Source organism: Eutrigla gurnardus (genome assembly GCF_963514095.1).
Source record: "Eutrigla gurnardus genome assembly, chromosome: 22".
In the NCBI taxonomy this organism is placed as follows: domain Eukaryota; kingdom Metazoa; phylum Chordata; class Actinopteri; order Perciformes; family Triglidae; genus Eutrigla; species Eutrigla gurnardus.
Genome location: NC_139933.1, coordinates 6,484,456 through 6,511,385, shown reverse-complemented (window position 1 = coordinate 6,511,385; position 26,930 = coordinate 6,484,456). Strand labels below are relative to the sequence as shown.

The 26,930-nt window shown below is 41.4% G+C and overlaps 4 protein-coding genes across 4 annotated transcripts; 2 read left to right on the top strand and 2 right to left on the bottom strand.

Moving 5' to 3' along the window:
• On the top strand, positions 1 to 11,052 carry LOC311033363 (cadherin-related family member 1a). Its single transcript, XM_084040707.1, has 17 exons — positions 1 to 142; positions 536 to 631; positions 968 to 1,113; positions 1,197 to 1,247; positions 1,422 to 1,511; positions 1,666 to 1,752; positions 2,250 to 2,366; positions 3,696 to 3,839; positions 3,927 to 4,005; positions 4,100 to 4,200; positions 4,302 to 4,505; positions 4,620 to 4,772; positions 5,381 to 5,545; positions 6,166 to 6,233; positions 7,176 to 7,404; positions 7,903 to 8,157; positions 9,413 to 11,052. Exons 1-17 carry the CDS (start codon positions 82 to 84, stop codon positions 9,920 to 9,922), a joined length of 2,556 nt encoding a protein of 851 aa, XP_083896833.1. The 5' UTR covers positions 1 to 81; the 3' UTR covers positions 9,923 to 11,052.
• Positions 11,053 to 13,782: 2,730 nt separating this feature from the next.
• LOC311033063 (leucine-rich repeat, immunoglobulin-like domain and transmembrane domain-containing protein 2) lies at positions 13,783 to 16,411 on the bottom strand. Its single transcript, XM_084040238.1, has 3 exons — positions 16,166 to 16,411; positions 15,214 to 15,995; positions 13,783 to 15,026 (listed from the first exon to the last, which is right to left on the bottom strand). The coding sequence occupies exons 1-3, from the start codon at positions 16,273 to 16,275 to the stop codon at positions 14,239 to 14,241; spliced, it is 1,680 nt and encodes a 559-aa protein (XP_083896364.1). The 5' UTR covers positions 16,276 to 16,411; the 3' UTR covers positions 13,783 to 14,238.
• An 891-nt stretch (positions 16,412 to 17,302) lies between these two features.
• lrit1b (leucine-rich repeat, immunoglobulin-like and transmembrane domains 1b) lies at positions 17,303 to 20,801 on the bottom strand. Its single transcript, XM_084040171.1, has 4 exons — positions 20,450 to 20,801; positions 19,595 to 20,055; positions 19,074 to 19,379; positions 17,303 to 18,931 (listed from the first exon to the last, which is right to left on the bottom strand). The coding sequence occupies exons 1-4, from the start codon at positions 20,569 to 20,571 to the stop codon at positions 17,847 to 17,849; spliced, it is 1,974 nt and encodes a 657-aa protein (XP_083896297.1). The 5' UTR covers positions 20,572 to 20,801; the 3' UTR covers positions 17,303 to 17,846.
• Positions 20,802 to 23,548: 2,747 nt separating this feature from the next.
• On the top strand, positions 23,549 to 26,346 carry rgrb (retinal G protein coupled receptor b). Its single transcript, XM_084040150.1, has 7 exons — positions 23,549 to 23,827; positions 23,984 to 24,140; positions 24,690 to 24,811; positions 24,894 to 25,047; positions 25,155 to 25,272; positions 25,686 to 25,799; positions 26,024 to 26,346. The coding sequence occupies exons 1-7, from the start codon at positions 23,752 to 23,754 to the stop codon at positions 26,162 to 26,164; spliced, it is 882 nt and encodes a 293-aa protein (XP_083896276.1). The 5' UTR covers positions 23,549 to 23,751; the 3' UTR covers positions 26,165 to 26,346.
• Positions 26,347 to 26,930: the final 584 nt, after the last annotated feature.

The following is a 26,930-nucleotide window of genomic DNA, read 5'->3' as shown; positions in this document are numbered from 1 at the left end:
CGCCTCCAGAAGGGCACATACAGCTTCTCCCCTCCACCAAGCCTTCCACATGAGCCAGCCGGGCCTCGCCTCCCCACCAGGATGAAGAAAGAAAGGAAAACGCACGCTTTACTGTTTCTCCTCCTGCTTCACTTCACCTCGGGTGAGGCTCTGCTTCTTTTTTTTTCTCTCTGATTTGGTCTTTGTGCACGGTTAAGTCTTCTTTCCTTGATCTTATCTGGTTAATCCTCTAAACGCAGAGGGCATGTCCACCTTAGTGGGGACTGCTCATGCTGCCTGTGCTTCGTGTCTAAATGTGCGACGGCACGTTTGTGTTGTGGTAGTGGAAACTTTCAATCCAAATGTGTTTATAATCCATCTCCATCCTTCCTCCCTGCTTTCGGTCCTTGTTGTTTTTTTAGCAAGTGAGTGCAACAGTTATCTCTTATTAATTAGATGTAGAACAACATATACACCAATCTATGTGATTTATGTGAAAGTTCTTTCAGATTCATACAGTATAATAATAACTTGGATCACGTCTGTGTGTTTAAAGGGCAATCTGACTACGCTCCGTATTTTTATGATAATGGTCCTAGCAGTACACATGGAAATATGGCCTTGTTCAGCATCTCTGAGGATACACCAGTTGGTAAGTCTAATTTTAAACCATCACACGTCGGGTTAATGTCAGTGTGAGAGAACCTTCCTTCGTGCCGTTTAGAGCTGTTCATTTTTCATGCGTAGGTGTGAAGATGAAATCATCACACTAGTATTGAGGCGTGAGCTAATCGCTGTAATACCTTTTGGATTGTGACGTACATCGAGACTCGCGGGAAGAAAACAATATAGGTGGAGGCTCATCTGCCCTGGTTATCAAACATGCCTTTACACTGAATAGGAAACAAAGATTTTTTACAGATTTGCATTATTTGAATGAACATAGAAGTGTCATGTTTATTGTTTCTTTGTCATTTCCAACACATAGGGGCAGAGATATACATTCTGAATGGTACAGATCCCGAGGGAGATCCGGTGCGATTTGGTCTGACTTTTGAAATGGGCTCCAAGGAATATTTTCGGGTGGACTCCAAATCAGGAAAAGTGACTCTGATTCAGGAGCTCGACAGAGAGGTGAGCCTGTCGATGAGACTCTTGTTTTGAAGAACTGTTAATATGTTACCACTGTTGGTTTGATGTGATGTTTTTCTTTGTAGAAACAAGATGAAATCTCAGTTCTCGTGAGCATAACAGACGGTCGCAACAAAGTAAGTTCAAGTAAACATTTTTAAAGATCTTATATGTGAAATATTTGTGATATCTACATGCTTGCAGCCTGTTTTTCAGTTATGTATTTAAATATATAACATTTTCTTTTTCTGATCATTTTATGAATACCATTTGTTTTATTTATGAGAATCGTTTTTTCTTGTTACGTTCAGGTTGTTGAGACAGTTAGAGTGTTTGTCACAGATGCCAATGATGAACCACCTGAATTTCAAAACCTGCCTTTCATCATCGACATCCCAGAGGTACAGTATAAATTGAATAAATAATGCCAAAACATCATAATAAATACTATAAATCCTTTCTACAGATGTGTCTGTGATACAAACAACCTTCTTTCAAACAAATAATTGAACATATTGTGTGTTTTTGGGTTATACAACCTCTTGTCTCTTCTAGGATACTACTCCAGGAAGTAGCATCTACAGGGTCCAAGCCTCAGACAGAGATATGGGCTCAGGAGGCAGCGTGTCGTATTATCTACAGGTAACTCCGTTGCTATGCAGATGATGCACAGTTGTGACCCTGGGATCTCTAAAACTGTATCTTGGTGTTAGAGTGCTAGATTGGAGAATAAAACAAGGCAGCCAAGTCAACTTCTGATTCCCTTTCCACTTTGTAATCCATTTAAAAAAACAACAACATATTATTATGACAACTGCACCATTATTGTCTACAAAGTGATGCTGTTAAGGTCGAGTTGACATCATGAGAGCTGTGCTGCCAAGCGGAGGGAGGAAAAGGGCATTCGAGTGATGGGACAGTGTGCGGAGAGAAAGATTAATCTCATACCAGAGAGCAGTCTGGAAATGGTTTTACTTTAGTGGATTAAATTTCAATTACATTTGAGCAAGGCACTGAAGGCTTAATAGGGGCTTAGGTTTGGTCCATGCCAACAGCTGACGGCACAGTCATTGTTACTGTTCATGTGTCAACTGTGAGATAAAAAAAAATTAAAAATGTTTGGCTTTATACATTAACAGACCTCACCATTTGCCAAGTTTACCATCGATGGGCACAGCGGCATCCTGAGGGTCAAACCTGGGGAGACTTTGGACTACGAGACCACGCCCACACACTTTGTGACCGTGGTTGCAAAGGTGAGAGGTTGCACAGGACACCGTTTGTCTTTGGGTTTGTCTCGTGGGCTTCGCCACCATATATTGAGAGGGGGTCCTGAAAAGTTGTTTGACTGGGGTTAGGGTTGGGGTTATGGTTGAGGGGAGGATTAGGTTCAGGTTGAGGGTTGTTGTTAGGGATATGTTTGGGGTTGGGTTGGGTTGGGTTATGGTTAGGGTTGGGGTTGGGTTGGGTTATTATTTGGGGTTAGGATTAGGTTCAGGGTTGTTGTTAAGGTTATGGTTGGGTTATGGTTAGGGTTGGGGTTGGGTTGGGTTGGGTTATGGTTATGGTTAGGCTTGGGGTTGGGGTTGGGGTTGGGTTGGGGTTAGGGTTGGGGTTGGGGTTATGGTTAATTCCTTTTTTATTTTGGCTGTATCTCCGGAACGGTAAGTCGTGGAGACACAAGCTAAAGAAGGTGTGTTCAGAAGGGTCGAATTAGGTCAGATGCCTCTATTCCTGAGATAAAAGCAGAAATGGGAAAATTGGGGTAAGGGTTATGGTTGGGGTTGGGTCGGGGTTGGGGTTGACAAGTGCAAAAGCTTGATTCTGTAGTCAGTTGTATAACTAGGCCTATTTAATTTTCATGTTAATTTCTAAAAACAAGAGACATTAGATATCTTCTAAAAACATGTTAGAACATTCACATGGTGACTTTGAAGTCACAGTTTCAGATTCATCCATGTTATGGTCTCGTCATTTTCAACATCAGCATTTAATCCAATCCAAGCAGAAAAAAAAATGTATGAAATTACAAGATTTTACCAGTAATCCCAACAACCTTTCTATAAGAGCATTACTTTTGACACGTGTGTTACCTTTATATCATTTTGCACGTGAAACAATCGGCAGCTCAGAAACCCATCTGTTGAAAGCCGAAGGTCATGGACAGTTCAGTCACGACTAAGCTTTCTGAACGCCAACACAGAGTCTCGGTATGTGATGTAAATGTGGTGAAGTGTTGCTCCCAGCGTGAGCAACCCGAAGTGTAATCGTTCCATTGTGAGTAATAAATCGATGGAGCGAGCTAGTTTCATCCAACAAATCAGATACTGAGAAATTGAAGAGATATAATATGTAGTCATGTTGTTGGTTGCTTTGTGAACACTTCAATGAGCGAGCTAAGAGAGTCAATCAAGAGAGGGGCTGGCGTCAAAAATATGACAGTATTTTTTTATTGTTTCACGGCAGTTATGTTCCAAAAAACAATAAACACTTCCTCACAAACCTGCGGGAAGGTGCCAAAGTCGACTAAAAACCATTATAAAATGTGTTAACACTCTTTTCTGCCTCACTGTTTCTTTCCTCAGGATGGAGGTGGAAGGTACAAAGGGAAGCACCAGGTTTTGACCTCCACAGCCACCATGACAATCAATGTCCTCGATGCCCAAGACATGCCTCCATCCTTCATAGGAACCCCTTACTTTGGCTACGTCTACGAAGTCTCAGTTCCTGTAAGTCTTCCCCTTTTTTTTTTCTTTACGCACCAGCGAAGGCGATCTGGGTATATGCACAAGATAATCAGATTTTCTCTCTTCCAGGGTTCTGAAATATTCACCGTGTATGCTAAAGATGGTGATCAAGGCAACCCTAACCCGATACATTATTCCATTATGAACGGTGAGAACAAGTCACGGAGAAAAAAACTACATTTACTCTTTTCTGTCTTTTTTTTGTCAGACTCAGTATCAACATGTCTTTTATCACCTTTTAGGGAGCGACGGTGTCTTTGACATAAATAGCACCAGTGGGTGCATCACCCTGTCAACTTATCCAACTCTGCTGAGAAATGAATTATATGAAATCCTAGTGAAGGTAATATCTTTTTTATTCCTTTCAGTCTCCTTAGTTATAATTCCACCCCAACCTGACACGATTATCACGACCGAATGCACTGATTTTTTTTATAAACCCAGGCTTCTGAGGTAGGACCAAACGATAAACTGCAGGACTACGACGTTACCACGGTAACGGTCCGGGTGGTGGATCTCAACAACCACCCTCCGACCTTTTACGGACTGAACGGACCACAGAGCAAGTTTGAAGTCACCATGTTCGAGCATCCGCCCGCGGGGGAGATCCTGCGAGGCTTTAAGATCACCGTCAATGATTCCGATCAGGTACGTCTAGTCCCACGTGTGACAGGTCACCTTGAATCTGATGAAACTTCATTTTCTTATTGTTTTTTGGACAGCTACTTTGCTAATTCTCTGTTTATTTATATTTTTTTGCAGGGGGCAAACGCTAAGTTTAAACTGAGACTAGTGGGGCCGAGTCGAGTGCTGCGGGTAGTTCCTCAGACGGTCCTCAATGAAGCACAGGTGACCATCATCGTGGAGGACACATCTGGCATCGACTATGAGAAGGGATCAACGCTTTCTTTTAAGGTTTGACTTCATATATCATTAAATATTAAATACTGGAATGCCTACATATTTCATCTGGGAAGTATTATATTCTTCATCTTTCTTTTTGATCGTTTTGATCTTTTTGATTGGCTTGTTTTCTCCGAAAAACAGCCAAAAATATATTATAATTTTATAAATCCAGATGGAAATTTCTCAACAACTATTGGATGTTTTGTCATGAAATTTAAACTTTGCATCCTGCATCGTTTCTACTGTTCAACAATGTGCTTTATGATTTAATACTTCCAGCACTAATTACATTCCCATTAGCCTCACCTGCTACTTGCACGTTAACAAATGTCAAAATGCTAATGCACTAACCTGAAACCCTGAATTCAATGACAAAATATACAAACAATAATAATTTCTCATGTAATGTATTGTTGTATTACACCATATAACAATTCACTACTTATGTGTGTGATTTATTTATTTATATTTTAATTCCAACGAAAATGTTGTTATCTAACAATTTGGTTTCCAACCATTACATCCTCACAGAGCTCCTTCTGTGACTCTCCGTGTTGTTTGTCAATAAACCAACCAATTAACCAGAGCTTGATTTAATCACACGTGTCTCTCTGCAGCTGCTGGCGGTGGAGATCGACACTCCCGAGAGGTTCAGTGCCACAGCTGACATCGTGATCAACCTGCTGGACACCAACGACAACATCCCCAAATTCACGTCCGAGTACTACATCGCCAGGGTGGCTGAGAACTCACCTGGAGGCTCCAGCGTTGTGTCCGTGACGGTGAGTCAATCACCATTAAACTCTGCTTTAAACCCGACCAAAGTGATTGCATAATCCATCAGTCCACCAATAAATGCATATTACTCGGTGCAGTTCATCAGATGAAAGCAGGTTTGTCACCAGACTCGCCCGCCTCCCGGCTTTGTTTTTTTTTTTACCCAGTTATGTAAGTCATGTGACACCCTGGCATGTGCTCTTTGTGCGAATACTTCAGACAGGGCTTTCAAAAATACAAATATGGGCACATTTCCTTTCCATTATACTGTATGTATCCTGCAAGCTGCATGCAACGTGTCTAAGCTACGCAGTGTGGGGGTTAAAAGGCTTAATTTTGCCCAAAGGTTAATCATGCCGACCCTCGCCATCACCACTTGCTACAGGAAGTGATTATAGCCCGCCCCCACCCACATTAGTTTAAGACCCTAGCTGGTTAGCCGCAGCCAGTAAAAACAATCTGAATCACCTGGGATGGGTTTGTTTTTTAACTTTTATTAGTTTTTATTAAATGTTTCAGATATGGTATATAATCTTTAGTACAGCATGTACATGTTTCACACTTTATTGTGTGTGTGTGATATAAGTATTTGGGTTATTAATCTCTGTTCTGTCCCGTCCTCTAGGCGAATGATCCAGATTCAGGGCCCTGGGGTGAAGTCAAATACACGATTTATGGATCAGGATCAGATTTGTAAGTAAAAACCTTTCACTCGTGCCAGTTTAGGTTTGGTCCGATCGGAAACTTAACTCCTGCGCTACCGCTAAGCACATGTCATAGACTGGAAAACGTATTTTGATGCGTGTACGCGTTTGGTAAAGTCAGCCAGAAGGACGCCGGGTCTCGATTCATCTTTGTCTCTTTGATGGAAGCGGGGAACCAATTTGATTGGCCCCCTCTGCTACGCAAACAGCTCGCTCTAAAATGGCTGCAAGATGCTGGTTAATCTCCTAATTGGATTGGGGGGTTAAAAATAGCCGGGCCCGTCTCACATAGGGAGAGCCAATTAACATGCAATGTGACAGCTGGAGCCACAGAAATGGCGGCTCGGAGAAGGGAAGAGTGAGAATTTATGCACGTCTTCAGGCGGCGACGTGAGTTCATTGTGTGAAAGTTATCAGTTTCAAGGCAACTTGTGAATTTTCACAGTGTAAAAAAAAGAGGCAGAAAAGGCAGCTGAATTAAAAAAGCCCGATGTTGAGCTGGAAAAGTGCTCCGAAAAGCTCAAAGTTACAGCAATGCTACACATTTCTGAGGTGTAAAATATTCGTGTGATTATGACATGTTTAACATTATTCTGACGGCAAAAGTTTTTACTCGTAGAAAAGCAGCAAGAAATCAAACAAATGAACCGATTAAAATAAAAAAACAAAGAATTTAAAGAAATCTAATTCAGAATATACGTATATATATATTCACAGACATAAGGTGATAAACTAAATACTTTTCTTTTTATACCATCAGTATATTTTGACATGTTTCCCCAAGATAAAGGCTTTTTATAATGTGCTATTAATGTGAGTCATGTCGAGTTTCACAGGATGTGATGTGCTGTGAATTGGAAACACCTGAGGTGAGAATGGACAGCTGTGATTGTGACTCATGCTCTGTGTGCGACCTGCTCTGAACCTGCAGGTTTGCCATAAACCCGTCGTCAGGCCTCATCTCCACGCAGCCCTGGACCAGCCTGGACGCAGAGGTCCGGTCCAAGTACAACTTCTACGTCAAGGCCGAGGACTCGGAGGGGAAGTACAGCCTGTCCGAAGTCTTCGTCACCGTCCTCGACATGAACGACCACTCGCCGGCGTTCGACGAAACACTCCTGGAGAAAACCATGATTATTGGTACACCTGTCAGAGTCGAGGTACACAGCGTCCCCTTGTACTGAAAATATATGAAAACTCTTGTTTGGGCTACATTTAGAGAACACCGTATGGAAGTCTAGGAATGCCAATATTAAAATGAAATTATCCCAATTTCAATTATAACTTGTGTGCACAGCATATATCACAAAACTGATAAAAACCCTAATGTTTTCAAATTAATAATTACTGCCAACCCTAAAGAATAAACAATATTCTATATTTAATTACATTTTTAATTTATTTAAAGTACGAAATTGTGTATTTTCAATCTTTAAGGAAAACATTTCTCAACATTAGATAATCAACCATATAGAAACATTATTTGGATGGCTATTATAAATTTGCATGTTTGATGATTATAATACCTTGTTAAATTGTTGATAGATATTGGTTAAGCATCTCATTATTAGATTAATTTGCAGTGAATAATAGTAATAAAACAAACACTTGCTACAGAAATCCAGCTGTTGAGCTGTTTATCCTGCTGCTTGTCACAGGCTGTGGATGAAGATGCCGAGTCTCCCAACAACGTCATCGAGTACTCCATCATGACGGCGGATCCCGACAACGCCTTTGACATCAACGCGGACACCGGAGAGATCAAGCTGAAGCCGTACATCAAGTCCATGGAGATCGTGCAGAACATCACCATGCAGAAGGACTGCAAGTGGTCTCTGGTGGTCCAAGCGAGAGACAGGGGGTCTCCGTCCTTCAGCACGACAGCCGTGGTCAACATCGACATCACGGAGGCGGTAAGACTTGGTTCTGACTCGCAGCGTGCTCGCCGCGCTTTCTAGTCCAAGCTTCAGGCAGCAAAAGCTGTAGATTCCAGCTGTTTGATATGATAATAATATGCAGCTGCTAATTCAGCATCCTTGTTTCAGCCAATCAAGCTTCATTGAGCTCATGTTCTTTAAAGGATAATGCCGCACTTTTTTAGGCTTTTCTTACTATTGCAAAGTTCCATTAAGAGACCAAAACCAGCTATTTATTCTACTAACAAGTAAAAAATATACTGTTTTTTGTTTCTTTGTTTAAATTTAAAGATATAAATATGAAATATAATATAACAGCAGCATTATCCCGTAAAGTTTTCAGTCGTTCACATATTTCACTGTGTGTTCTTCACCATGTTTTCATTCATTCACTACATGATGAGATGACTCCGTGTCTTTGGTGTTGTTTCTGTGTCGTGCATCGTGCTTTTCAGATCAAAGGTCGAATAATTTCATACTTCATGGGCCTCAGCAAGCGTCCGCTGACTGTTTTTGGAATTTTTCTCAGCATTGTCACCTCCCTCATTTTACTAACAATCTGCATATCCACCATCCTGTACTGCAACTCGGTGAAAAAGTCCCGAATCAACCCCGAGAGTAATTATATCAAAGTGGTGCGCAGGATCAAGTGAGAAAGATCTGCATTCATTACCTTTAAAAACATTTTTTTTACTGGTTACTATTGTCTGTAAAAGAGTACTGCAGCACATTGAAGGAAAAATACCAAATTATAATGAATAAAACTTTTTTTTTCTTTCTTTTTTTATAATTTGTGATATTTTTTTGGATTGGAGAATGTCAAAAATTCTATATTTTTCTAAAAATATATAACCATCTTTGATTATTTAAAACACAAGAGCGTGAGTCAGACTCTAAGGTAAAGCCTTTTTGACAAACATTCATCCAGTCCGGTCTCGTAGACTCTCGATGTTCAGCCCTCATCTGCCAAAGACAAACCCGAATGCACCGCACTGCCAGACGCATTCCCAACAACTGGTGTCCTGCCTAGTCCTTAGCTGTGCTGCAGCAGTCCTGTAGTGTAGACTTGGAGAGGTTCGGGTGAGTGTGAGTGTGGGAGCGTCACGTTGTTTGTAGACATGTTGTTCGGGCCTCCTCTGTCAGTGCTTTGCTCATCCATCTCACGCTTGCATGCTCTGGATGCTGCGCTTACGCTTGGATTCAGTCCCTCGGACTTGATTTAAACCATTTTTTTTATTGTGCTCTTTCACAGACTCCTCTCAAGGGGCCTATGGCGGCCTTTTTAATGAAAAGTAGGGACAATCCGATGAAAGCCCTAGGCATGGTCACTGTTATCATTAGCTTATTGGTCGGGGTGACCGCCTTGATCTCTACGGCTATGTACATGCGCAACTCAAAGTCCAACAGGATCATGCCGGCGCGTCGCATCATTAAGAGGCGACCCAGGGACCAGCAGCCCTGGATCTTCAACATGCCCGTTGTCAAATTCAACAACCCTGCAGATAAGTTCCTTATTGTCAACCAGGAGAGAAGCCCCCGGCCGAAGCCTCCGCCCCCGAGCGCTCCCCCGCCACCGTGTAGCACGCGGTCCAGCGAGAGGCCGCGGGCGGTCCCGACGATATCCGGTGTGCTGGCCTCCAAAGGTTCCAAAAAAGCGAAATCGAATCGGCGTAAAGAGGGAAATGTCAGCTCCGCTTTGGTGTCGGAGCTTAAAATGAAGCTTGAGCAGAAAATCATTGAGAGCAACAAAGGTTATTATTAACTCTGTCATACAAAAACGTCTTGTTTACGGTTCTTTTTAACTTAGCTCATCACCTCCATGTGATGATCTGGTCGGGCGGGCCTACCTGTAGATTATTCACGAGTAAATGGTAAAAGGAAGGTTTACAGATATGTATGTCTTAAGATGTGATATTAAACAAGTGGGCATCCTCAGTCGACCCGGCTTAGGAAAAGAGAGGCGAGTTGCTCGAGTCCGTCTATGGTACTCTGGTAAATAACTCACCACACTGCCATCTTGAGGAGGATTACATCATCTTAAGAAAGCACCGGTGTAAATAGCCCGGGGAGAGGATAAGACTTACTGTGTATAAAATAAGTTGCATAACTAACTGAAAAGTGTAATTTGATGTTTTTTTAACGCGGATCTAGGATTTCGTCCAACAAATCCTCTTCTTGCTCTTTGGAGCGTGCAGCTGAATGACACGGTCGTGGAAAAAAAAATAACACTGCTTCTTATAAAGTGCTAAAGGACCGGTGTGTTAATATTTTTTACTCTGTTACATCAGCCGCTTGAAAGCTGAGAGGTTGCTTTTTTTTTTGTATGATTTCAATGTGCCACTGTAGGTTTTCACACTAACACTAGGAGAGTTGCTTTTTATTCATTTGTGTGTATAATTCTAGAAAAAAGCTTTTATATAACATCGGTCCATTTTCAGGAAAATTATCATATTTTGTCATACATGCATATATATATACACACACATATACAGTATATGAACATTTCCATGTTGTATCTTGCAGTAGTAATAATATAATATAAACTAACAAACAATAAAAATGAAACCTTCTAAATCAGCCTCATATTTTCAAGCACAGGTCCCTGTGTATATGACCTCACCTGCACAGACGATTCCTTTGTAGATATAGATATTGAACTATAGAGTCTGTGTCAAACATCGTTTGTTCCTCTCGTGGTTACTTTCCATTTTACTCTTCAATGCCTTCAAATGTGGGCAAATAAAATTGTTGGTTAACTTCTGTAACCCATATCATGTATCTGACTACATCTTAACTTATAGCAACCTGAAATAAGTTGAGAAAAACTATATATGTTAACTATAAATTACACTTGCCTGGTCCTTTGAAGTAACATATTTGTACCGTCTTTGTACCGTCTTGATTTTGAATAAATATTTGAAAATAATTTGGTCTGTTATTCTTTTTTGTCACATTAAATTCATCAAATTTTACACTTTCAGCAACATAAGCTGATGCCTGATGACTTTTTTTAATGACATGCTATGGCTTTTTTTGTAATGACATTTTTCTCTTTTAAATTACATTTTTATGACTTTTAATGGCTACACTGACTTTTTTATGATTTTTTTCGACATGCTACACTATGACTTTTTTGTGATTTTTTTTCGACATGTTATAGTATGACTTTTTTGCGATTTTTCGACATGTTATAGTATGACTTTTTTATGATTTTTTTCGACATGTTATAGTATGACTTTTTTGCGATTTTTTTCGACATGTTATAGTATGACTTTTTTATGACTTTTTTGTGATTTTTTTTTACATGTTATACTAGGACTTTTTTATGACTTTTTTCGACATGCTACACTATGACTTTTTATGATTTTTTTCCACATGCTATACTATGACTTGTTTGTGATTTTTTTTCGACATGCTATACTATGACTTTTTTGTGATTTTTTTCTACATTTGTGGAGAAAAATGTAAATACATAAGCTAATCACACATGTTTTAAATTACTACACACACATACACACCCACAGGCACAGGCGAGAGAGCAGCGGGGGTAGGGGCCAAACAATATACATAGGACACATTCCTTAGCGGAATCCGCACAGGGGGGGAGTATATGATATATGTGCATCTCAACAACATACATACACATACATAGAAGACAGCACCCGGAGGGATGGACCGTATGAGCCAGTGTGGGTGGAAATACCCAGCGCTCCAACCAGGCCGCGGCTTGCTAAAATTACGCTCCGCCTGCATCTATTGAATGAGCCAATCAGACTCATGGGGAGTCTCAATGAAATACCCTGCGCACTCTGTGTAAGCGCCTTTTGAGTGAATTCAACCCTATGTTGAGTTGACTATTAGGTCCGTGCACGTATAACTGCCGGAATATGTTTTCCTGATATTTGTGCTAATAAAGCGCTGTTATTGATATAACCCATAGACTCTCCTCGTATATTCAAGCTTACTGTTTTTTTTCACAACACATGCTATACTATGACTTTTTTGTGATTTTTTTTTCGACATATTATAGTATGACTTTTTTGTGATTTTTCGACATGTTAATTATATGACTTTTTTATGATTTTTTTCGACATGTTATAGTATGACTTTTTTGCGATTTTTTTCGACATGTTATAGTATGACTTTTTTGCGATTTTTCGACATGTTATAGTATGACTTTTTTATGATTTTTTTCGACATGTTATAGTATGACTGTTTTTGCGATTTTTTTTGACATGTTATAGTATGACTTTTTTATGATTTTTTTGTGATTTTTTTTACATGTTATACTAGGACTTTTTTGTGACTTTTTTTTTCGACATGCTACACTATGACTTTTTATGATTTTTTTCCACATGCTATACTATGACTCATACTATAACATGTCGAAAAAAATCATAAAAAAGTCATACTATAACATGTCGAAAAATCGCAAAAAAGTCATACTATAACATGTCGCAAAAAAAATCACAAAAAAGTCATAGTATAGCATGTCGAAAAAAATCACAAAAAAGTCATAGTATAGCATGTCGAAAAAAATCACAAAAAAGTCATAGTATAGCATGTGGAAAAAAATCATAAAAAGTCATAGTGTAGCATGTCGAAAAAAGTCACAAAAAAGTCCTAGTATAACATGTAAAAAAAATCACAAAAATGTCATAAAAAAGTCATACTATAACATGTCGAAAAATATCGCAAAAAAAGTCATACTATAACATGTCGAAAAAAATCATAAAAAAGTCATACTATAACATGTCGAAAAATCGCAAAAAAGTCATACTATAACATGTCGGAAAAAAAATCACAAAAAAGTCATAGTATAGTGATTACTATGGTGATTTTTTTTACATGTTATACTAGGACTTTTTTGTGACTTTTTTTCAACATGTTATAGTATGACTTTTTTGCGAGTTTTTTCGACATGTTATAGTATGACTTTTTTATGATTTTTTTTCCACATGCTATACTATGACTTTTTTGTGATTTTTTTCGACATGCTATACTATGACTTTTTGGTGATTTCTTTTACATGTTATACTAGGCATACAATAGCATGGATTTTTAGGACTTGTTTCAACATACTATAGTATAACTTGATGGTTTTATGTTTTTTTTCGACATACTATATTATGACAGTTTTTTTTACTTTTTTCAACATACTATTCTTTTTTTATTACTTGTTTTTCAACACCATACTATGACGTTTTTTATGATTTTTTTCGACATACTATATTATGACTTCTTTTATGATTTTATAACATTTAAAATCCAAAAACACTAAAACAAATTTGCATCATATACAAATATTTGAGGATGTTTATTTGCTTTTATGTAAAAAGAAAACATCCTCTATTTGCCTTCAGACATACAGTAAGCTCTGAGCTGTCATTAAATAGAAATATCATGTCCTGCTGACTAGGATTCAGATAGAAAATCACTGTAATCTGCTTATGAGTGTATGTATAAATGCACGGAAAAAACACTGCTTATGTAACAAATCCTCTGTGTGATTGTGCTAAAAAAAATCACAGTATGTCTCAGCATTCATCTCTGACTCCTCTTTAATCCACATCAAACATAATTTAATTCCGTTACAAGACAGCAGATTTGTACAAAAAAAAATATATATATATATATATTCTTTCAATAAAAAGTGGATTCAAATCTCCTACACAATTACAATTTTGTTTGGTGAAGTTGACAAGCAAGAATTATACAAAATATTTATTATTTACATTTCAGGATTTGTTGCATTCAGTATCAAAACTTTAAGAAAAAAATATATGAAATGCATTTTTATCACAAAACTTATTTCTGTACATGTTTATTAACACAGTTGTAATAAGAAATAATGGCATCTCCACTGAGCTGGTAGCATGAGATATATATTTACTATTACTACTAAGATAGTAGTAATAGCTCCTCTGAGCCTTCTGGAAATACCTTCAGAAGTATTTTCAAATATTTCTCTATTTTTCTAAAAAATGAATGATTTGCTCTGTGACTCCAGTGTAATAACACATGAGAAGCACGCTGACATTATTTACAAATACACATGGATGTACGTTCGACTTGATGCTAGTACAGATGAGCTGCACTTCCTCCCTTGCACCTATCCTCAGACTTCCGCCTCTTTTTCGGCTTTTCCTCCGAGCTCCTGCACAGGCCTTCGTCGCTGGCAGCCTGCAGGCTGTCGAAGGTGCCCTGCCTGTCCGCACCCTGCAGGTTCTGTCCACGCAGCCTGCGCTTCTTCCACAGATTCACGCAGCGATCCACGCAACTGAACCGAGCCTCCGTCGTGCAGGCGAACATCCCGGCCGGCACCGCCAGCACCATGGCGCACACGATGACAATAATGTGGATGAGTCTCTCTCTTTGCTCCAGCTCACTGATGTCACTTCCTGTCACGAACACGATGCATTGGCCTTCCCTCGGAGGATGGTTCTTCAGGGTCACGCACACCTCGTATTTCGTGGCGGGAAGCAGGTCGCTGACGGAGTAGCTGTTGATGCCGGGCCCGATGTAGATCATCTCCTTTTTGGCTGAATCGTATTTGCCAAAGTGGATGGTGAACCAGGTTTCTGCTGGGTTGTCCGTTGCCGCGTACCACTCTAGGGTGATACCGTACACCGTCTGCTTGCTGATGCGGATGTCGATGTGGGCGTTCTCATCGGACGACACCATGGGGACGGGTGGAGGGAGAGGAGCGGAGGAGTCGGAGGAGCTGGCGTTAACCGTGATGCTGACGAAGGAGCTGCCGATGAAGTTGTTGGCCATGCAGGTGTAAAGTCCTCGGTCTGCCAGGTGGAGAGATGGGATCACCAGCTGGGAGCTGACGGTCTCCTCGTCTATATGAGTCTCTGTAACTGCAAGAAGAAATCAGAGAATTTTTGTTTACATCGAATAAAGACATAGCAAGGCAACACTCAAAACACACAGTATTGTTCCTGTATGTTCTCATTAAGCCTGCAGCCTGAAAGTTCAACATATACCACGGTAAGTGCTTCCAGAGCAGGTTCACAGCAGTTTAATGGAAAATAAAAAAAATCTTACCAGCAAATCCTCTGATAATCTTCAGAGTGTACATCCACTGAATGGTTGGGCCTGGTCTGGCCTGAGCAAAGCATGTGAGCGTTGCATTTGCTCCGAGAGGTAGAGTGATATTAGTCTCTGGGGCAGAGGCCACCGGCTTCATGCATGTTTTTAACTGGACGTCGTGGAAAAACTTGTCTGCTTTGGAGGCGGGGCCCAAGCACATCAGATACGAGTTCATGAGGATGATGGGAGGGCTGACCACCCGGATGAATTCGACGAAGCCTTTGAGGCGGCAATCGCACAACCAGGGGTTGTCGTGCAGGGCCAGAACCACATTTGAGACCAGCCCTTCCTTCCCCCACACTTTCTCCGCTGTTTGGTAAAGAGGCCAATTCATGAAGACATCTTTTGATATGATGCTAAGTTGATTGAAGGATAGATCTAAGTAGGTCAGGGCGGGTAAGTGTCTGAGAGCGTGCTCGGGCAAGACGTCCAGCCGATTGTGCTTCAGGTCCAAAATCTTCAGTTTCGGCGTGTCCTGAAACGCCGTCCACGTCACCGAAGTGAGCTTGTTCCCTTGCAGCCTGAGCTCAGTCAGGTTGGCTAGCCCGTCCAGGCTTTTGATGTTCATCAGGGAGATCTCGTTGAAGTTCAGCCAGAGGAACTCCAAGTCACTAACGTTAGAGAAAGAGCCTCGAGGTAACTCGGTCAAGTGACAGTTTTCAATACGGATTTTTGTGAAATCGTGTGGGATGTCCTCTGGTATTTGTCCCATGGAGGTTTCCATACAAAGTAAAGACCTATATGGACAGACGAGATACGTTCAGGCAAGCAAAGTGCATACTGTATCTCAACACTGCAAATTTATGGATAGTGTTTGTAGGTTTGAGAACAATTTGATTACGGTACATTCAACACAGCACGACTACCTCACACTCCTACTTTTAAGAGTTTCCAGTGAGTCACTTACCTTCCCAAGTGGTCATCTGTGCAGGAGCAGCCGGTCAGACAAGTGGACGATCCGGGAGTGACGAGATAAAACACCAAAGCGATACGTAATGTGACAGAAAAGGCGTCCATATTCCTGGAGGAGCATGTGAAATGGGCCTGTGAGGACAGGACACGGGTTGCATGGAAGAAAGCCTATTAGTTTAATCTTCCTTGACGTAACACTTAAGACACCTAGTGACATGCGAGACACACAGTGGTAGGGTGTATTTGCAGCCGTGGTCCACTTTTAGAAAACACTGTCAGAAAGCACAAAAACACTGTGCGATCAATTCAGTGAGCTGACATTGCGGTCTTACTTTTAGGTATGACCCCAAACTGCCTTGCATCAGTTTAATTTAATTTATCCGTCCTCCGCCAGAGCGCAGGCATCGTCATGACAGGAGGGCCATCTGTATTAAGTGGGCCGGAGACCGTCGGGCTTAGCGGCGCAGAGAGGGAGGGCTGCACAGAGACAGAGGGACAGATGTCTGGAGAGGACTGTAATCTGACCTCAATAAGCCCAACATTGGTTGTCCCTCAGGTTGTTCAATGAGCATATAATGCAAGTGTGAAAACAGACATCTACAGTACTTTAGTTTCAAAATAAATCAGACATTGGGTATTGTAGGAAATGTCCCAATTAACTGACAAGTGTTAAATCAAGGATATCGATATTGATGATTTGTATATATTTTACCTGGAGGGACAACAACAGAAGTTGATTCAGCATTTTTATTAATTGAAATACTGCATGCAAGACTGTTCTAGGCTCTTGATTTGAATCATTTATACCCTAAATCTTTATCTGAAGAGAGATGCTAGCTGCTCTGTGAGGCTGTCAGGTGCTTTTTAGCTACCGTTAGCATGCTAACATGCCCACAATGACGATGCTAACAAGCATGTTAAGCAGGTATAATGTTTATGATCAGAGCCTAAAACACAAAATTGCCATTTAAAGGGTAAAAACCTATTATGTAATTTATCCTGATCCAGCTCACGCATCGACTACTGCAAGCACATTTCCATATGTTAGCCTTCTGCATCATACACATACAAATACAAAAAACCTTGAGAGCATATATCAATATAAAAAAGATTTATTTTTTTTACAGTACATTCATACATACACATATATTTCAGGTCACAAATATTTACACATTAGAAAATGTAGGCCTACTGTATTTGAGTCTGTTTTTGACCCAACGGTAAGCCTGGCACATTAACATCATACCGACATACAAAACAGACTAATAACTGCTGGTTCATAATTTTTTTCTAAATACTGTTTTAAGTACAGATTTTAACACAATGCAGAGGTTACATTGAATTGGGTTTTTATACAGTTTAGGGCAACATTTTCCTAATTTTTTCCTCATTTTTCCTCAAAAAAACATCACCTTAAAAGTGCATGATAAATTAAAAAAGGATATTTTTACACATTTACTGTTATTAATACTGAAACCGTGTCATTGTGTATATTTCCCTTTTTTTGCTGTCCACCAAATGAATGATGGTTTTTATTCCCACAAGGCTGTAAAGCAACTTCATACATCCAACGCTGACATTATCAGTGTCCTCAGTCTTTAAAGTCTCTGAGTCATCAAATCACTGAAAAGAAAAAACAAAGTGCGTCCTCTGGAGGTTCGAGGCATTCGTTTGGTTTAGCAGAAGTACTCGTTAGGTGGCCCCTCAGTCCTGGCTGTGGCCTCCGAGTCAACACTGGACCTTGCCGAGAGCAACCTGTTGGATTCGTCAGGATTCATCCTGGCCAGATACTCGCCCTCCATCCCTTTGGTTTTGACTCCGGGGGCCAGGGTCTCGAACGTGACGTACGAGTCCTGCATTTCCTTGGAATGCCCCCGCCCCAGCAGCTTTTGGCAACGCTTCTTTAGAGCCCCGCAGCACACAATCAGTGTCAGGGGGACGGCGATCACACACGCCACAGTTATCACCACCACATTAATGAGTTTCTGGGTGCCACTGGCGCTGGCCGCCTCGTCCGTCGAGAAGATCACACACTGCTCCTTTTTCGGGATCAGGCCTTTGACGCAAACGCAAGCGATGTATTTTGTCTTCGGCACAAGGCCTTCGATGGTGATTCGGTTCTTCCCGGCACCTACGTTGACCCGACGCATGTCTCTCTCACCAAACACAGCATATAGGACGCTGAACTCTGTGGTGTTCGTGGCTGTGGGTGCCCGCCAGTTCAGAGAGACCGTATGGTCGGTGTCGCCAATCACTTTCACCGAACGCACTACCCTTTTCTCCGGGGCTTGCTGTAAGGATGAGGCGTTGGCTGCCAAGTTGCCCAGAGCACCCACCTCCACCTCCGCCGGCTTTTCAGGGTCCAGGGCCTTGCCCCTTCTCTTGGGGACACTGTCAGAGACGCTGTAGCTCTCGATCTCGTACTTCCCCGTCACGCCTTTGCCATTGAGACGTTCAATGATGGGTTGGGCAGACGTGGTGGTTGGCGGAGGAACGTATCTGGCGATGAGTTTCTCCTGGTATGCCGCCCTTCCAATGCCAGTGGGTTTCTTCCCTCTGGTTTTCTTAGAGGCAGAGGAAGCAGGTGGTGGACCTGCTTCCTCTGACCGCAAGGAATCTGTGATCACCAACGAGATGATGGCGTCTGTGGTGCCCACAAAGTTGGTGGCTTTGCACATGTATTTCCCAGAATCCCGGTAGGCGACTGCAGGCACGCTCAGAATCGACCAAATGATGCCCTCCTTTGAAATCTCTTCCTGAACTGTGAAATTAAAAAAAGCAGACGCCCACAAACTAGTTAAACAGATTAGAACAAAAGGAATGACTTTAACCTCGTTGACGCTTTGACTTGGAATAGAAAATCTTCTAATCCACACATCTGGAGTTCGTACTGCAGAACTCACCTGTGCCGTTCAGTTTCTTGCCGTCAGCGCGGCTCCAGGTCAGCTCGGGAATCGGGACGCCGACTGTGCCGCAGCGCAGCAGGACGTTGTTGCCCAGCGAACTTCGCACGCGGGCCACGGCCGTGTGCACCCGAGGGCCCTGGCACCTCTGCAGCTCCGCTTCGGTGAACAGGACCCCGGACAAGCTCTCCGGATCGGCGCACCTCAGCCTGGGGTCGATGAGGGCCACGGACGACGACGGGGATTTCTGAAACTGGACCAGATCGTAGAGCCGACAGTCGCACAGCCACGGGTTGTCGTGGAGACCTGCACAGGAAATCGGGTGTGAGAAAGACACTGTCACTACACCGAGAGTCACTTTAAGACCAATGAATTAGTCTCTCAACTGGACACACGCACACAATAACTATAATTGGACTAATCCCCCGTTTTAAATGGTGTCAAAGGAGTGGTCGTCATGCAAGGCAGCTTAAAAAAAGAGTATGTTCTGGTAACCTAATATGCCACAGCTTGATCCTCACCGAGAATTAGTTTGGAGGAATCGGTGTCATGAGGTGGCTTAACACTCAGCCACATTGTGAGAACGTCGGCGGGAACGGTTGTCAGAGTGTTGCTGGATAAGTCCAGATAGGTGAGGTTCTTGATATAGGTGGTGGCGTCGGCGGGGATGGAGGAGATCTTGTTGTTGTGCAGGTCAAGGAGCCTCAGGTTCGGCGTGTCAGTCAGAGACTCCCAGGGGAAGGCGGTGAGGGAGTTGCCGTCCAGCCGGAGCTCGTCCAGGTTGTTAAGGCCCCGGAAGCTGTCAACATTCAGCGAATTCAGGGAATTGAAGGACATCCACAGAAACTCCAGGCTGTTGAGGTAGTGGAAGTTGTCGCTTGAGATCCGAGTGATTGCCGTCTTCTCAATGCGCAACTTTGACGTGTCGGTGGGGAAATTTGGAGGAACCACGGTGATCTCTGGATCATTGCAAAGTACACTCCTGCAAGAAATGAAAAAAAAGGGCAAAAATGTGATCATTTATTACGTGACATGGAGGAGCGATATTAAAGCTGCATTCAAATGGGCTTTGTTAGAGTGGATTAAATAACAAAAAATATATAATCTGCTTTTATTTGACGTAAAAATAAAACACAGTTGAGCATTTATTTGAGAAAAACATAGTCATCTATTGTTCAGTAACAAGCAAAGCAGATTAAAGGGCAACTCCATGTTAATCCTCCACTCTACAGTGACTGAGCAGAAGCTGCAGTAAAGATCACTTTTGCACGCAAGATAAAAAAAAATGACAAGATAGAACACACATGTAGAATACTGAGAACACACAACAACAACAACAGACAATAAGGTGTAATTGAATAAATGAGCATGTTTACCTCGCTTTGGATCCGTCGCTTAACTTGTGGAAGAAGCAGCTGCATTGTGCAGGACACGAACTGCTCAGCAAAGGAAGAAAAACTAAAGCCAAACAGAGAGCAGCTGGGAAATGTCGACTCATTTTTCCCTCCTGCAAGCTCCTAAACGCTATGCAGCTACGATTCAAAGATGACTACAAGTCGCGTTTAACGGGGCATCGGACGCATCGTGGTCGTCTGCAGGCGCTCAGCTCCATACTGCTCCGGCTGCTCTGAGTCCTGAGATAAAAAGGATAGGCAGGGATTAGTAAAGGACTTGGGTTATTTTCATTCACACGATTAGGGCATCGCCTCCTGGAAGCTGATAGGCTGCATAGTTTTTTTTTACTTTGAATAGTTTTCAATAGTTAATTGGATGGTTAATTATAGACACAACACACCTAAATGAAGTTTGCAGGTGAACAAACATATACATTTTATACATCGTGAATGTTTGATAACTCTTTTTTACATAGAAGTATTTTTAACATGAGGAATTCCCCCGACATATATATAAAATAATAGATTTTAGTTTTTAATTGCATTTATTCGTCTAAATATTGTAATGCCAAGTCTCATCATATACTGCCAGATATTTCCCTAAATGTATATTCTTGCTCGGTTAGCCTGTCCCTGCATTGTGTAATCTAATTTAATACATTTACTGTGGTTTGCATGATGGCTAGAACTTTAGCAACACATGGCCACTAGATGGCGGTGGAGAGTCACTACAGGCATTTAGTGCATTATGTTACTCACACTCTTGTTAATGCATCCAAACTTCAAATGGCAACATTATGTAACCACGTGCACTTGATTTATGGGTGTGAATGTCAAACAATCCCTTCTACAACTTCAAAGAAATCAATGAAATATGTGAGAATAATCTCCATTTTTTTTAAAGATTCCTATTATATCATACTGTATTTAGTAGTAATTTTCAGTAGCGTCCTGAACATGTTCTTATTTTGTGTGTGACACACTTTGGAGATGTCAGATGTGTTGTCAGTCTGAGGGGTTATCACAGGTGCAGAGGTTTAAAGACACGGCTGTCCGGCGGGATTTCAAATCCTTTAATCCAGTCATCTCTCTTATTAATACAACTTTGTTCCATTTACCTTCAGCAGGGTTAAGGTCTCGGGAAAATGTGTTTGCACAAATAAATGTTCCTCTATGACCCTGTCAGGGTAAAATTATTGAAAATGCCCATATTTGGCACAAGTGGTACAATGATGAAATTAAATTTGACAAAATGCTTAACAAGTGGGTATTATACAGATTGTAAAACCCTCTGAAGCAAGTGTACCCTAAGTAAATACAACTCATCATACTAAATTATAAATGTGTATCTTGAATCGGATATAGTGGAATGCATCTCCTTCTGAATGGTTGTGTGTATAAAGCAGAGCCCTATACCTGAAACATCTACTACAGTACTTCTAGTACACTACATTTTTCAGGGTTTTTTTGCCCTGTGTGCCGATAGGAAGGCAATTTCAACAGTGAAACCTTTGTTTCATTGCAAAACCAGCAGATTATGACGCTGCTAATGCTTTAATGTGTAACCGCTGCAAGGGGCAAACACCTTGGAGAAAGAAATATTACAGATTCAGGTCGGTTACATTCAGGGGTTTGATTTCCCTTTGATTTTCATTTGTGGCTCGTCTCTCAAGATGATATTAATCAAGAAGTTAAATGAGATCCTGATTTCTTCCTTTTAAAAGCCCGTAAGTTTATAAAAGGGAGTAGAAATGTGTTCAATTTGCAACACAACGTTGCAAGTCTTTTTGTATCGTAGTGCTCAAAGCATAATTTAACGTTTGATCTAGAGCTGTGACGATGCTGTGAGGTGGTTAAGAGTTCATTTAACAAGTTTACGATCTATTCCAGTTGATCAACCCAGTGCGTTGGTGATGGAAGTGATGATTTCTGTCCGGTCAATATGGGCCGTTTGAAAAAAAAGGGGTATTATTTGGTCTATTGGGACATGTCATTACTTCATAGTTAATGAGTTTGTGGTAATCTGTGAGCAGATTAGTGGTGCAATCAGACTCGGCCCCAAATGTTACATTTTTAAAATGTTCAGGCTGCTGCGAAGGGTCACTTCACTGCCGCCCTTGTTTTTTTTTAGGGTTATTTTGGTCAACGGATTAATGAGAAAATGAGGTCCTGATGCTTTCACAGACTTCTTTTTGACCTTTCACACTCAATGTGGCTGACGGTAAACAGACATGCATTTATATAGCAGCTTTCTAGACTTCCGTCAGAATCTTAACTTACACATCCTCACACCAATAAAAGCTAAATGCTAAATGCATGCTAAATGTCTGCTAAATGCCTTAAATGTAAATGTAAAAGAGAACGAGAACCACCAGCTTTTGAGTTTGGGTCCAAATAAAAGAAGAGATGGTGTTTCTCTGATATGACTTTGACTTTACGTGCTGATCCAAGGAAGTTTTTAGTTTTGTTCTTAAGGGAGAAAGCTGAAAACTAGAGTCTTGAAGGTTCCTGTACACTTGTATGGGAATGTGTGTGTACACATACATGTAGGCACTTTAAATAAAAGTAAGTGTATTCAGAATTTTTACATTTTACCGTGGAAGAATTTTGAAAATCAAAACATAACTCAAAGTCCAAGAGTTTGGCGGGTTCTGTCCATATTCAAGGGATCAAGTCAAGAAAAGTTCAATAATGAGGATGTGATTTGAAAGATTTCCCTGAACTTGATTAGTCAAGTCAGGTTTATTGATTAAAAAAAAAATCACATGGTACAGACAATATGCCACAAAAGTGAGCAATATTATCCACCACAGCCTCTTTATTTCAGAAATAGCAATTTTCATATTTGAAATAAAGCAGCTATTTGACCCAGTGTTGAGTATATTCATTAACACTATCTAAAAATCAGCCAATTAATTAACTTTGGTGAAAAACAACAGTTCCCATGTTGCCTTGCTCTCCTTATCACCAGAGTCAGCTGAGTGGAGTCACCCTAAAGGGGTTTGAGGGGGCAGAAGGTTTCCTACAGGAGTCATACATGCTCTGAAATTGACAAAATCACATCAACGAGTTGCGCAGCGTAAAGTCGCAGGACGTTTGAAGGAAGTCTGCTCGTTAGGACATTCCTCTGGGGATTTCAAAAAGGGGGGTTTTACTCAGATTAGTCTCTTTGTGCCTTTCCACGTGAAAGAGCCTTTATAAGGCGTCGTCTGTGTTTGGGAGGCCGTTGGGTGAGCTATACGCAGCGGGAAGAGGACTCGTCTTTTCTGGGGTTGCGTCTCAACATGGCGACGTACACATTACCGGAGGGCTTCACGGACTTTGACATGTTCACGTTCGGCTCGGCGCTTCTAGTTGGGGGTAAGTGAACCCGAGCACACCGGAAGATCGGAGATTTAAAGGGACAGTTCACTCTGAAACGTCACCAATGCTTTCTCAGTTTTTCCTGGTTTTTGAGCTGATTAAATTAAATTAAATTAAATTAAAGCAACATTTCTCCTCTTTATTCCCTTCCAGGCCTGCTTGGATTCTTCCTCAACGCCATCAGCATCGTGTCTTTCCTCACCGTGAAGGAGATGAGGACTCCCAGCAACTTCTTTGTGTTCAACCTGGCTGTGGCTGACATCTGTTTGAATATTAATGGCCTCACAGCGGCGTATGCCAGCTACCTCAGGTATCAAACACAGTTCATTTCCTTCCGCAGGCCTTGTTTGTTTTTTTTAAACTGCATTTCTTTTGGCAGTCGAGCAAAAGTTTAGTATTCAGTCTGAATAAGCCTTTGAGGTTCATAATCCACTTTATTTCAGTGTGTAAAGTTCAGATTTATCAAGCGGATCTATTGAAAGTTATCTAACACAATCTTAACTGAAACGTAGCAACATTTAAAAAAGAAAAACGATGTATTTTATTCAGCAGTTTCCAACCTGAGCATCGTCAGCACGGCCCCTATTGATCCCCATTATTTCATCCCCTATGTAGGTGATTAAACACATTTATTTAATCAAATTAAGCTTCACATCAGAAAAAGTTGAATAATAAATACTTTTTTTGGGTTAATCTGACTCAACTGCATCAAGAAAAAAAATTTTTATTTTGTAAACGCTGTGTTTTTCAAATATAACCAACATGCTTTTGTAGTCTTATATAAAAATAATGTGAAATTATGTGTTGGCAGTATTTCTCTGCAGCTGGATTATGATCTAAGTTTTGCCGTCTTTTCTAGATATTGGCCATTCGGTCAAGAGGGATGCGCCTTTCATGGTTTTCAGGGCATGATATCGGTCCTGGCATCCATCAGTTTCATGGCTGCGCTCGCTTGGGACAGATATCACCAGTACTGCACCAGTGAGTCCAACATATCACCAGTACTGCACCAGTGTAATCTATAAGACATACCTGCATAAACCCATCTCATTTACACGTGCAGGACAGAAGCTCTTCTGGAGCACGACTCTGACGATGAGCGGGATCATCTGGATCCTTTCCATCTTCTGGGCCGCTGTTCCTCTCATGGGATGGGGCGTCTATGACTTTGAGCCGATGAAGACTTGCTGCACGCTGGACTACACCAGAGGGGACAGGTAGAGTTGAGAATCAGTTCATATCTATATGTCTATACTCAGGAAAAACCATGACACATCCACACTAGAATGCAGATCTTATTTCCCTATGCATCTCCTTCCAACAGGGACTATGTGACCTACATGCTGACGCTGGTGGTGCTTTATCTGGCGTTCCCAGCTTTCATCATGTTGTCGTGTTACGATGCCATCCATAAGCACTTTAAGAAGATCCATCACCACAGGGTAAATGTGCCAAAATTCACTTTTTTTTTTTATTTTGGCGATTGGATTTGCACTTTTTTACTATACCTGAACTCACAGTGTGTGTGTGTGTGTGTAATATTTGGAGCCACCTTGCATCTACTTAAACAATAACGAGGAGCAACAACAACTGGTGCTGCTATCTTAGCATGCTAATGTTTGTGTTGGAGCTGAGTCAGAGTTACTTCTCCGACAAACGTGCAAACGACTCGTGAGATTTTGGAAAAAGCTAATATTCTTCTTCTGGCAGAGAATAATTAGCCTGATATTGGAAAAACAGACATGTTATTTTCCTATTTTCAGCTGAATAGCGATAAAACGAAACCATCGGCCTTCTATTGACTCTACATTGCATGTGTAACATCCTCACTAACTGAATGAACTCTGTTTCACAGTTCAACACCAGTGTGCCCCTCAGGGTAATGCTGATGTGCTGGGGCCCCTACGTTCTCATGTGCATCTACGCCTGCTTTGAGAATGTGAAGGTCGTCTCCCCAAAGCTAAGAATGGTGAGAATGTTTTTTTTCATTCAATCTAAGTCCGTGAGAAGTTACTGACAAAATTATGAAAAGGGAAGGATGGGAACGTTTATTTAATCTGGCTAAACAGTCGGCTTGGTCTGATCATTTGTCTTCTTTGCTGGGATTTGTTGTAGTCAACGTGTTCCTATACCAGCAGTTACTTCGTTTTCATGAACTCAAGTACGAAACATTGTCCTCGGTTGTGCTCACAGGTGCTCCCAGTGCTCGCGAAGACAAATCCCTTCTTCAACGCTCTCCTCTACTCGTTTGGAAATGAGTTCTACCGAGGCGGTGTGTGGCACTTCCTCACCGGGCAGAAGATCGTCGATCCGGTTATCAAGAAGTCGAGATAAAAAAGGACACTCAATACAGTTCTGGCACAAAATCCCAAACCGTCATCGGTCTCTTCTGACGTTGTAAACATCATTGGGCCACTCGTGTGTCTGTACAGTATGTTTTCACATGTGGACAGTCGCTGAAACTCAGGACGATCTCCACATCTGGAGCTGGATTTGTGTAAATCTACAAAAACGTGCATGTAATTTATCAACTTTCAAAATCAGCGCGTTCTTTCTGCAGCAATTTGTCTTCGACCGGCTCCTCCGTTCCACGTTGGGCCACTTCCAATAAACACACTGTGCTGCTGCTCTTCCATTGTATGCTCCATCTGCTTTAAAGTGCTGCTATAAGTACGATTTCTACTCTTGACCGTCGTCCAGACATGCCTCCTCCTCACACCGCATTGACTAAGCGGATCAACCCATTGTGTTTTCATTCGGAGGACCTGTTCGAGGTGACGTAACTTCTATATGCAGAAAGCAGAGCAGTCACTGTGTTACGCAATTACAGTCGACACCCGAGGCAAAGTGAACTCATTTCAAAGTTGCGGCTTCTTTAAATGCATGAACTGACAAACAAAGAGGCAGACAGTGTGGCAGATCCCATGTTGCCTTCCCCTTGGAGCGCTTCATTAAAATGTGATGGTGGCTTCTAGTTCAGACTTCATTAAAGGAAATTATTTAGCAGTTTTTACACTTTTTACATTGTGCTGAACTGTTAAAAAACAGCTCAGCCCTCTCTGGTGAGATAAATTGCACATGAATAATGACAGTAATGTAC